Source organism: Bos taurus, chromosome 4 (genome assembly GCF_002263795.3).
Source record: "Bos taurus isolate L1 Dominette 01449 registration number 42190680 breed Hereford chromosome 4, ARS-UCD2.0, whole genome shotgun sequence".
In the NCBI taxonomy this organism is placed as follows: domain Eukaryota; kingdom Metazoa; phylum Chordata; class Mammalia; order Artiodactyla; family Bovidae; genus Bos; species Bos taurus.
In genome coordinates, this window is record NC_037331.1 from 71191543 (window position 1) to 71204652 (window position 13110).

At 35.8% G+C, this 13110-nt stretch overlaps 2 protein-coding genes across 14 annotated transcripts in view; one reads left to right on the forward strand and one right to left on the reverse strand.

Annotated features, from left to right (window-relative positions):
• The window catches only part of GSDME (gasdermin E), a 104831-nt gene extending 103013 nt beyond the window's left edge, over positions 1-1818 (forward strand). Inside the window, exon 11 of the mRNA XM_024990908.2 lies at positions 528-1818. The gene's annotated coding sequence lies outside the window, so the exon portion shown is untranslated. The remainder of the gene's footprint in view (positions 1-527) is intronic.
• Positions 1-13110, reverse strand: part of PALS2 (protein associated with LIN7 2, MAGUK p55 family member) — a 165352-nt gene that overhangs the window by 23959 nt on the left and 128283 nt on the right. For 11 of the 13 annotated variants that reach the window (XM_059885904.1, XM_010804340.4, XM_015469877.3 and 8 more), the window contains 4 exons: positions 5091-5132; positions 3486-3617; positions 479-578; positions 81-149 (listed from right to left, as the gene is read on the reverse strand). In XM_059885904.1, the coding sequence (XP_059741887.1) occupies positions 81-149; positions 479-578; positions 3486-3617; positions 5091-5132 (343 nt within the window). The remainder of the gene's footprint in view (positions 1-80; positions 150-478; positions 579-3485; positions 3618-5090; positions 5133-13110) is intronic. The other 2 variants (XM_002686869.7, XM_059885897.1) reach the window with 1 other exon arrangement.

Here is a 13110-nt window from a genome sequence, read left to right on the forward strand (position 1 = left end):
ATACATTTAGAACATATGCCACACTAATGATAAAGCTAGTTCATAGTTCACTTGGACTTCTCAAAGTATTTAAAACATACCTGCATTTCTGGTTGTGAGATACATCATCTTTTTCTTTTTTTTGCTACTTATTGTTCCACAAAAAGGTCCTGAAGGATGACAAGGCAAATATAACTTAAACAGTATGTTGGAATATATACATTGCCCTGGGGTATTCTATAGGGCTGGGAGAATTATCTTCCCAGGGTTGCATCCTACAGAGCCGAAATGGGCAGGGGTGAGCTGAGCCACTGAATTCTGATATAATACCAGCAGGTGGCAGAAAGGGATCAAAAAGTTTATTTTTGAGAGTGATACAATGAAGCAGATGTTGACTCTAGATATATTTTAAATAAATTCATCTGCTAATTCAGATGAAAGAGGTAAGAAAATGTGGCCACAAAGGGCTACTTGTTACTTATTGTGTCGAGTTCGTCACCTGAATTATCCCAGTCTCTTCTAACAAAGGCCTTTCTCTTCTCTTCCAGGAACTGGCTTGGAATGAGACCAGCACTTCCTCCCTCTTTTACATGGCTAGCCTAGAATCAAATTAATGAATTGTATATATCAGCGACTAAAATTTGAGACAACATTTTAATAAGCAGGACATGCAGTAGTCAGTTAAAAAAAAAAAGTTTGCTCTTAAGAAACGGACCTTGATATTTAAGTGCATGGCACTGTCAGGATACTGAAAGACCTTAGTACTGAGGAATCAATGGGCATCTAACCAGAGTGCCACCTGGTAGTGAAATTTTAAGACCAAAATACAAAAGCATACAGGATCTTTAAATTACTAATACCTTTTTATTTATAACTCTAAACTAGAGGGAATGGAAAGGAATAAATGCTGTTCTCTGTGTTAGCACTTGTTAGGTGTTTGCTATCATATTAATCCTACTACAATGGTATTTCCTGAGGCCAAATCAAAGTGGGGGGCGGGGGGACAGACAGCACTGGGAGAACAGAGTGGAGGGTTTAATTTATGCTGCCAGGAATCTGAATATCCTGAGAGGAAGAATAAGTTTAAAACGGGTAAAACTTCACCTACTTTGCTCATTATTAGAGAAATGCAAATCAAAACTACAATGAGATACCACCTCACACTGTTCAGAATGGCCATCATCAAAAAGTCTACAAACAATAAATGCTGGGGAGGATGTAGAGAAAAGGGAATGCTCTTGCACTGTTGGTGGGAATGTAAATTGATACAGCCACTATGGAAGACGGTATGGAGATTCCTTAAAAACTAGGAATAAAACCACCATATGATCCAGCAATCCCACTCCTAGGCATATAAAGACTCATGTATTCCATTGTTCACTGCAGCACTATTTGCAATAGCTAGAACATGGAAGCAACCTAGATGTCCATCAACAGATGAATGGATAAAGAAGTTGTGGTACATCTACACAATGGAATATTACTCAGTTCCTTTTTATAAGGAACACATTTAAGTCAATTCTAATGAGGTGGATGAACTTAGAACCTATTATACAGAGTGAAGTGAGTCAGAAAGATAAATACCATATTCTAACACATTTATATGGAACTAGAAAAATGGTACTGAAGAATTTATTTACAGGGCAACAGTGGAGAAACATACATAGAGAATAGACTTATGAACATGGGAGAGGGGAGGAGAAGGTGAAACGTATGTAAAGAGTAACAAGAAAACTCACACTACCATATGTAAAATAGATATGGGAATTTGCTGTATGCCTCAGGAAAATGAAACAGGGGCTCTGTGTCGGGCTGGAGCGGTGGGATAGGGAGGGATTTGGGAGGGAGCTTTAAAAGGGAGGGGATATATGTATACTTATGGCTGATTCATGTTGAGGTTTGACAGAAAACAGCAAAATTCTGTAAAGCAATTATTCTTCAATAAAAAATAAATTAATTAAAAAAAAAACTTAACTTTTAAACTGAAACCCAAAGTATTTCAAAACAGTGGCTGGAGAACTGGCTACTAGAGATACTGGCTTATCACACAATGTTAGTGACTTTACCCTTACAACTAGAACAGAAAAATCTAGTATTATTTTTAGCAATTAAAATCTTAAAAAATACATTTTGAGTAACAGATAACAAAAATGCAGGAAGAGACAGATAGATAATGCTGACATGGTTAGAAGAAAACTAAGAGATGGCATTCAGAGAGAAGGGGGTAAAAAAGAAACTTGGGAAAGTTCAACAAAGGAAACTGCCCATAGAAAGCAGATATTTTTAGATGAGAGTTCTAAGAAATTCAGTTGAAACCTCTTGAACTCATGGATTCTGTTTATTCATTTCTTAGTTCTCTCACCACACAGTACACTTATACATTATCATGTCTTAATTTGAAGGACATATTAGTAAGATTGTTCTTATTGTTACAATTCATCCCCCCTCAGAAGTCAATATAACTTATTAGAGTTAATTTGAGTTACTAATGAAAGTTTAGTTGCTCAGTGGTATCCGACTCTTAGTGACCCCGTGGACTGTACCCTGCCAGGCTCCTCTGGCCATGGAATTCTCCAGGCAAGAATACTGGAGTGGGCTGCCATTCCCTTCTTCAGGAGATTTTCCCGACCCAGGAACTGAACCTGGGTCTCTTGCATTGCAGTCAGATTCTTTATGGTCTGAGCCACCAGGGAAGCCCTGAGTTTCTAATATCTCAGTTTAATTCAGAGTTCAGCATGGATCCCAGGTCCTTCCCGCTCAGACCTTGCTCCTTAATGAGACTCTCTTTTACTGTGACAGTTTAAGGAATTTTAGACTTTGTTTCTCCAGTTCTGGTTGTTAGTCTCTGTAAGCAATTACAAAAACAGACTTATTACTGCTGCTAGAGACTTCTGAAAGCTGTATTAGTGAAAAGGAAAAACAAGAAGACTATCACACACATCTTCTGAAAAATGGAGGGGGAAAAGACAGTGGTAACACATATCCCTTTCTATACACACAGATTTTAATCCAAAACCAAACAACACAGATGATAAAGCAAACCTTCAACTCTCAATAACTGAGGTGGGCAAATAGATTCAAGAATTAAAGAAATTAAATTTTATTTGTCATGAACATACATACAGTGAGAGAAGACAAGAGGAAGGCTACTCTACCCACAGTAAAGACTTCTAGTTAAAACAAACACTGAAAAAGGGATGACCTCAGGGGAGTTGTTCCTGCTGAGTGCTATATTTTACTATAATCTTATGTGGAAGAACCGACTGGTCTAGTCTCTAAACCACAGGCTAGTTAATACTGAATTTATTAACAGCTGCTCACAAAGTCCCTCTCAATTTGGTCTTCTGTCCACAAAATTAATAGCCATGAAGCAGGAGCTGTTCATGCAGGGAAAAAAAAATCACTAGAACAAACAACAATACTTTCCTCCTGAATATTCAGATATTGGTCAGATCTAATATTGAAAATAAGAAAGCAGGTGAAGAAATTTTGAGAAGCATACTAACCTGCCACCAGTTTGGGTCTTCTCTGTTTACAATCTGAAGAATTTCTCCTTTTGAAAACTTCAATCCTGCTTCTTTGCAGGGTATCAGGTTATCATTGTATGGATTATAATCAAAATGACATTTCACAAATACCTAAAACACAGCACAATTAAAAATACTAGAAATGTACCATTTGTCACTGGATTTTGGAAATCTTTTTCAAAGCACTGTGAATTAATTGACAATGTAAATGATAATGTATTTAGTACTTCAGCTAAGGAACTTGTTTTCCTTAAATATAAAGTTATTAGAACATTAATAATTTGGTATCAGAAAACAAAACAGGAAATAAACATTAGTATTACATTAAATTTTTGTTTCTATCTTTAACTTCTAATCTTAACAGTTTAACAACTGTTTTCTTCCACCTTTCTTGCTTTCTCACTTTCTCCCAATCTTTTCAGATGATTGTCCAACCAACAGTGCATAATTTTTATGTAAGTAAATGACACTTTCTAATTAACATCCTGAACTAATATATGCAGTTAGGTCATATGTTTCAGATATAGTAGGAATGACTTTTTGAAAGGTTCCTAAAGCCAAAATTAAACAATAAAGGTTCATGTTGAAATCAGACCTGAAATATAGTCAGTAACCTTTTTTTAAAAAAACAAACTTTCATCCCTGGTAATAACATATATTTTTAGTCACATAGATTCACACTGGCCAAAAGTTGTGAGGAAAATAGTTTTCTGGAATTATCCTGCTTTGATGTAAAAGATCAGCATCAAATTAATACTAAGACAAATACTAAAAAAGCCTTGAAGCTATTTCCAATTTAAATTCATGTAACTATGGAAATTTCTTTTAAATCTGTTTTATTAATAAAACTATGTCAATTAGCATGGTAGTTATGATCTCCAATATCCAAAATATTTAGTTTATTTAATTTTGAATTCTAGTTAGGTTAAAAGCATTTTCAGTATTCAATGGCAAGTTCAGACCAATTACTTTCTTACTACAGACCTTTTCCAGGCATATTTATAGAAATTTAAATTTTATCTTCTAGAAAACTGACTAAGCATTAATCAGCAGGTAAACTAACAAGCAGGAAAGCACATAACTAGTCAAAATAATGATGTTCCTTTCCTATGTTTATCAATACTTGTATAAATATAACCAAACAGGATATTCAAATAGCACAAGTAGATCATTACATTATTAGTGTAGTAAAATGTAATGTGACAGATGCATATTAAAATAATTTAAAAATAATTAAATTTGAAACATGACAAAATTTTAGTTATTTACAATTAGATGATTTTTATAGAAAGCATTCAGAATATTTTCAATAACTTTTGAAAGGCTAAATATTAATGCTTAAAAAAAATCAGTAAACCAGTAATTTTTTTCCTGATACGCAATTTTAGAAATATCTACAAAGCAAGCATACAAACAGTATTATGATCGCTAAAATGTGATAATTGGCTAACTTGACAATGGCATGCAGCTCAGTGGTTTGGCAATGGATAAAAACCAAAATGATTAAATGTAATTAGGTAAATTTAGTTGGCTAATAAGACAGAAACACGGAGTACCACAAAATGTCCTGGAATGACACCATACCTGACGGACGTGTGCGGGATGCCTCTCCATATTGGTGCAACTCTAAAAATATATTTTTCATTGCATAAATAAAGCCAGACTTTAAATTGATAATAAATTAAATAAATATAAACAAACTACTGGCCCATTTTCATTTCATTCACTTGGTAAAGCAACTACTTCCCTAATTAAATGTCCAAAGGGTATAATACCTGAAAATTATAAATGATAGAAGCAAAAGTTAGCAGAGATGAGGTAAAGATGAAGGAGGGATATGTAAAAGTTGTAAAAAAAAAAAAACAAAACTTGGATACTCCTTATTTCTCATAAAAGCTGTACTGGATCAATAGTAAGAGAATCCTATCATCTAACCGTGAATGTGTCTATTGGTCTTACCTGTGGGTCAGAATATACTTGTAACAAAAGGCTTACACTTTCTCAGTTACCCCAAATTTCAAATATTCACTTCCCTACTCCCATCAAAAGGTGCTGGAAATATCATCATTTGTGAAACAAACCACATCTCTCAAATGTAAATGATTTCTAGAAGAAACAATTCTCATTTTTCTCATTAACCAAATTAGCTTTGGGACATTACTCTTATGCTTCAAATACTCAGATTATATTAGTTTTACTCTGACCTTTGAAAATTTGTCTGAAAAATCAATTAACCCCAACCTTTGATCTAAACATTTTGCAATGGCCTTTAAATCATAGAGATTTGACTAGATTTTGTACAATTATATTTTATTAAGCACACTTAAAAATGTTTCACTAATAAGCTATGGATGTTAACTGTTTATTGGTTAAGAAGTGACTAAACACAATCTGCTAAAATATTTCAATCTCATATTCTAATCACTAACAGAACTAAGTGATCAACAATCTAAAGGAGTTGGAATCGAAAAAAGAAAGTGGCTTTTAAACCAGGAAGCAATGTTAACCTCACTCAGAGTATAAATACAAATTAAAACTATATTATAGTGACATTTTCCTCCCATCACATTAGCAGGGATCCAAATACCTGACAACATTCTGTAGATAGGAAAATGCCAAGTGACCCACAGTCCTAACAGGTGGGTGGAAAAATTGATTTAATCCCTTGAGAGGCCAATTTAGCAATCAACAGCTATCAAAATTACAAAAAATCTCTGACCTAGTAATCCATCTCTGGGAATGTACTCAACAGCAGTGTTAACTCAGATATATGCAAAATGACTTACATAGAAGACTATTAACTACTGATTATTTCTTAATCACAAGTGATTGGAAGCAATCTAATTGTTTAACAATAGGAAGTGAGGACTAGACTGGTAGTGGATTAGGAGAGAGATTTCAACGGAATACGTATTCTTACTTCTTGACTCTTAGAACCTTCTAAATGAAAACTAAGTTCTTATGGTAATGAAAGTAAAGATAAAATAACACCCCTTCTGACTAAAATGAGGTAACAAGGACCCATTCTCTAACCTGAGAAAACTAAAATATAGGACAAAATATATGAAATGTTTGTCAAGACATCAGACTACAAAGACAGTGATCCTTAAAAAAAAATGGAAACAAACAAGATGAACTTTACCACTGCCCCAACTAACTGCAGAGAAAAAGTTTCCAGGTGTAATGCAGGAAGGGGGACTCTAGGTAGAAGCCTGACGGTCTCCACCTTGAGGAGATGAGCTGAGTGACCAGGGCTATCAAAGTGGCCACAGTGCACAGAAAAGAGCAACAGTAAGGAAAGACTGCCCAGAGAAAGAACTTGAGAACTGCAGAGGACTCCTTCTAGGCTCAGCTGAAAACTAATCAGGTAATCAGATCAGTCGCTCAGTTGTGTCTGACAATTGCGACCCCATGAATCGCAGCACGCCAGGCCTCCCTGTCCATCACCAACTCCCGGAGTTCACTCAGACTCACATCCATCGAGTCAGTGTTGCCATCCAGCCATCTCATCCTCTGTCGTCCCCTTCTCCTCTTGCCCCCAATCCCTCCCAGCATCAGTCTTTTCCAATGAGTCAACCCTTAGCATGAGGTGGCCAAAGAACTGGAGTTTCAGCTTTAGCATCATTCCTTCCAAAGAAATCCCAGGGCTGATCTTCTTCAGAATGGACTGGTTGGATCTCCTTGCAGTCCAAGGCACTCTCAAGAGTCTTCTCCAACACCCCAGTTCAAAAGCATCAATTCTTCGGTGCTCAGCCTTCTTCACAGTCCAACTCTCACATCCATACATGACCACAGGAAAAACCATAGCCTTGACTAGACGGACTTTTGTTGGCAAAATGTCTCTGCTTTTTAATATGCTATCTAGGTTGGTCATAACTTTCCAAGGAGTAAGTGTCTTTTAATTTCATGGCTGCAGTCACCATCTACAGTGATTTTGGAGCCCTGAAAAATAAAGTCTGACACTGTTTCCACTGTTTCCCCATCTATTTCCCATGAAGTGGTGGGACCAGATGCCATGATCTTCGTTTTCTGAATGTTGAGCTTTAAGCCAACTTTTTCACTCTCCACTTTCACCAAGAGGCTTTTGAGTTTCTCCTCACTTTCTGCCATAAGGGTGGTGTCATCTGCATATCTGAGGTTATTGATATTTCTCCCAGCAATCTTGATTCCAGCTTGTCTTTCTTCCAATCCAGCATTTCTCATGATGTACTCTGCATATAAGTTAAATAAACAGGGTGACAATATACAGCCTTGACGAACTCCTTTTCCTATTTGGAACCAGTCTGTTGTTCCATGTCCAGTTCTAACTGTTGCTTCCTGACCTGCATACAAATTTCTCATGAGATAGATCAGGTGGTCTGGTATTCCCATCTCTTTCAGAATTTTCCACAGTTTATTGTGATCCACACAGTCAAAGGCTTTGGCATAGTCAAGAAAGCAGAAATAGATGTTTTTCTGGAACTCTCTTGCTTTTTCCATGATCCAGCGGATGTTGGCAAGTTGATCTCTGGTTCCTCTGCCTTTTCTAAAACCAGCTTGAACATCAGGAAGTTCACAGTTCATATATTGCTGAAGCCTGGCTTGGAGAATTTTGAGCATTACTTTACCAGCGTGTGAGATGAGTGCAATTGTGCGGTAGTTTGGGCATTCTTTGGCATTGCCTTTCTTTGGGATTGGAATGAAAACTGACCTTTTCCAGTCCTGTGGCCACTGTTGAGTTTTCCAAATTTGCTGGCATATTGAGTGCAGCACTTTCACAGCATCATCTTTCAGGATTTGGAATAGCTCAACTGGAATTCTATCACCTCCACTAGCTTTGTTCATAGTGATGCTTTTTAAGGCCCACTTGACTTCACATTTCAGGATGTCTGCCTCTAGGTCAGTGATCACACCATCGTGATTATCTGGGTCGTGAAGATCTTTTTTGTACAGTTCTTCTGTGTATTCTTGCCATCTCTTCTTAATATCTTCTGCTTCTGTTAGGTCCATACCATTTCTGTCCTTTATCGAGCCCATCTTTGCATGAAATGTTCCTTTGGTATCTCTGATTTTCTTGAAGAGATCTCTAGTCTTTCCCATTTTGTTGTTTTCCTCTATTTCTTTGCACTGATCACTGAAGAAGGCTTTCTTATCTCTTCTTGCTATTCTTTGGAACTCTGCATTCAGATATTTATATCTTTCCTTTTCTCCTTTGCTTTTCGCTTCTCTTCTTTTCACAGCTATTTGTAAGGCCTCCCCAGACAGCCATTTTGCTTTTTGGCATTTCTTTTTCTTAGGGATGGTCTTGATCCTTGTCTCCTGTACAGTGTCACGAACCTCATTCCATAGTTCACCAGGCACTCTATCTATCAGATCTAGGTCCTTAAATCTATTTCTCACTTCCACTGTATAATCATAAGGGATTTGATTTAGGTCATACCTGAATGGTCTAGTGGTTTTCCCTACTTTCTTCAATTTAAGTCTGAATTTGGCAATAAGGAGTTCATGGTCTGAGCCACAGTCAGCTCCTGGTCTTGTTTTTGCTGACTGTATAGAGCTTCTCCATCTTTGGCTGCAAAGAATATAATCAATCTGATTTCGGTGTTGACCATCTGTTGATGTCCATGTGTAGAGTCTACTCTTGTGTTGTTGGAAGAGGGTGTTTGTTATGACCAGTGCATTTGTTTTGGCAAAACTCTATTAGTCTTTGCCCTGCTTCATTCCATATTCCAAGGCCAAATTTGCCTGTTACTCCAGGTATGTAAAGAGCAGCATTAATGGGCAAAGATATCAGAAGATCATGTAACATCAAACAGTTTCTGCTATCACCATTGTGAGTGAAAAAGCTTCATAATTCATGCCTGCAATGCAGGAGACCTGGGTTTGATCCTTGGGTCAGGAAGATCCCCTGGAGAGGGAAATGGCAACCCATTCTAGTACTCTTGCCTGGAAAATCCCATGGACAGAGAAGCCTGGTAGACTATAGTCCATGGGATCTCAAAGAGTCGGACACAACTAGTGATTTTACTTTCACTTTCTTTCAGTATTCAAGAGAGTTTTGCCCTAGACTTAGTCTTTTCTTTTGTTTGTTTTTTTTGTTGTTGTTGTTTTTTTTTGTGAGTTAAGATCTTTTATTACCTATGACGGTGCTATTCATTACAATAGTCATTCACCTAACAAAGCTTATAAAACAAAATCTGAAAGTGTCTGACTGCTCCCTTATAACTATTCTAGAACAAAGCTTGAGAATATTTCTAAGCTTAAAAAAAAATCCCGTACTCAATAAGATAAAATTCAGTTCTGGCAGCCAATCAAAAATAACCAGGCATGCAAATAAGCAGGAAAATACAATCTAAAATATGAAGAAAAATAAACCAGTGAAAAGTGACACAGAAATGACAAATAGGACTGAATTAGTAGGCAAGGACATTAAAATAGTTATTTTTAACTTTACATATTGTAGCATATGTTCAAGAAGCTAGAGGAAGGATTCGACATGTTAGGTAGAAACATGGCGTATATAAAGAAAAAAAGATACAGTTCAAATTTCTAGAGATGAAAACAAAAATATCTGAGATGAAAAGTATACCAAATATGATTAACAGCAGATTAGACATCTTAGGGGAAAAAAGAATAATAAATGTGAAGACATTGCAATAGAAAGTGTCCAACATGAAAAAGTGGGAGAGAACAAGACTGAATAAATGAAAAGAGTATCAGTGAGCTATGGGACAATTTCAAGGAGCCCAACATGAATAACTCATATATCACCAAAGGGCAGGAGAAATTGAGGAACAGAAACAATATTTGAAGTAGAAACAATCAAAACAATGTCCAAATCTAATGAAAGAAACAGTTTTTCAACAAACAGAGCTGGAAAAATTGGATACCCAGATGCAAAAACAGAAACAGGAAATCCAAACCAATTCTTTGATGCATATCTTATCCCTTATACAAAAATTCAGAGAAAATGGATCATAGAACAAGATGCGAGTATACAACGAAAAGTGAAAATCTTTATAAACTTGTGTTGTACAAACATTTTTTTTTACACAGAAAAAAAGCATGATTCATTAAAAAAAGGACAAATTAGACTTCATCAAAATCAAGAACATCTGCCTTCATATTATACTGCTAAGAGAATGAAGACAAGCTTTCTCACTAGGAAAAAGTCTTTGTAAATCATAATTCCAATAAAGTACTTGTATCAAAACATAAAGAACTCTCAAAACTAAACAAATGGAAAACAACAACTCAATAAAAAAATGGGTGAAGATTTGAAGACATTAAAGTTGTCATAACCATGGCAAATAAGCATGTGAAAAGATGCTCAATATTAGCAATCATGAGGAAAATGCAAATTAAAATCACCATAAGACACCATCCACCCTTATAAGAATGGCTAAAATTATAAAGACTGACCATACCAAATGTTGGTGAAGATGTGCAGTAATTGCAACTTTCATGTAATGTTGGTGAAAATGTAAACTGGTACAACCACTTTTGAAAACAGTTTGGCCATTTCTTTAAAAGTTCAACATACAACATATCAAATGACCCAATACTTCAAGTCTTAGGTATTTACTCAAGGGACTTACATGTAAATGTCTAGCATCTTTATTTATAATAGCCCCAAACTAGAAACAACAGAAATGTTCACTAGCCAGTTAGTGGATAAATCCAACTGTGGTACAGCCATGTAATGGAATATCACTTGTCAATAAGAAGGAATCAACTACTGATACACATGAAAACATGGTTAAATCTCTTAAATAATTATGCTGAAAGAAAGAAGTCAGTTTTTTTTTTTTTTTTTTTACAAAAAAGCAAAATCAAAGGATTCATGTTGTATGAACCCATTTATACAAAAATACAGAAAATATAAACTAATTTATAGTGACAGAAGAGCAGTACTTGCCTGGCATGAAGGTTGGGATAAGGAGCAGGCAGGAAGGATTACAGTGAACCCAGGAAAACTTCTAGGGGTGACAGAAATGTTCACTATATCTCGATTGTATTGACGGTTTCATGGGTACATAACAGATATGTCCACATTCATTAATTACATACTATGTATGTAAGTGTATGCTATTTCTATGAACGTTACCTCAAAGATATTTTGAAAATGTAAAAATAAAAAGTCAAAGTACTGACAAAATAAAATACTGTACAGAAATATACTGTGCCTGTGCAAATGGTAACAGTTAGAAGAAGAGAAATCAAATGTGACAGGCTAGAGAAACATCTCCACCATGACCTTTGTCATAAATCAGAAAGAGGCTGGTAATTCATTTGGGAATGTGTTGGTTGAACATGGTACAAGTGCTGTGCACACACTCTCAGCCTCAAACCATAGTTTCAGGTCCACCTGAGTCTGCATATAAGTAACAGTATATAAGTATAGTAAGTGACAAGGTAGTGAACCCAATGATCAGAGTTGCTAAGAAGTTCTCTAAGATAATAACAGATATGCTATTTTTCCAAAGATTTTCAAAGTGCATGAATTCCACCTACTCAAATGCACACATACAAATAACATATTTTGAGATCAACAAGGAAACTATACATTTGGTTTAAAAAGCTCTGAGAGGCAATTCATACTCCTATACGGTAAATAACCATATGTGGGTCACATTGTCTATAAACAAATAAATAAACCTACGCTGATCTGACTCATACTAATAATTCTTAATTTACACTACACTTGAGTCATTGGTCCATGCAAGGTCTGCTTTTGTTTTTTAATTTTGTTAGTTTTAATAATGTAATAAACAGTCATGAGCTTACCACATAAAACAGAAGCTAGAAACCTACACGGTCCTCCTGCCCACATTCCATTTCCTTGCACTGCCCTGGCTTCCCCCAAAGCAAAGGTAACCCTCATCCTGAATCTTGTGTTCACAAATTCTTTGCTTTCCTTTTTGTAAGTTTTATTAAACCTATATATAATCTGCAAAAATATACAGCTATTTAAAACTTTTAAAAGACAGTATTATGCTCTATGCATGTGCTCTTTGGGGAACTGACATGCTTATCAACATGTTTCCAGCTATACACATATTGCTCTAAAAACTTATGCGTCTTAGTATGTGGAAACTTTCAACCTTGATAATGCTAAACCTTTTGCCCTCCCAAAGTGGTTATACCAATTTACACTGGCACCAGCAATGTAGAAGATAGAGTCCAGTTTCACATCTACATTTTTTTGCAACTGAATGGTATAAAATGGTATCTCACAATGTGATTTTAAATATCTCTTCGCATGTTTACTGACCATGTATCCCCTTTACTTGATTAGTGTCAGATCAGTGCACAGACAGTAAATGGGAACACATTTTCACGTATTATCCCTATGAATTAACACTTTCACTGAATAGTCTTTTTCTCACTGAAAGACATATCAGCTCTGTGAGATATCACAGCAACGTATATGTGTAGATCTCTTTCTGAACTCTCTCTTCTGCTGCTCATTCTGTCTAATCCTATGCCAATACCACATATCTTAATTCCTACACATTAATAATAAGTCCCTATTTCTGCTTTTCTGCCTCAACTGTCTTAGTTATGCATCTTATATACCATGAAAAATCTTATTGAAATTTTCATTGGAATTTAACTGAATCTA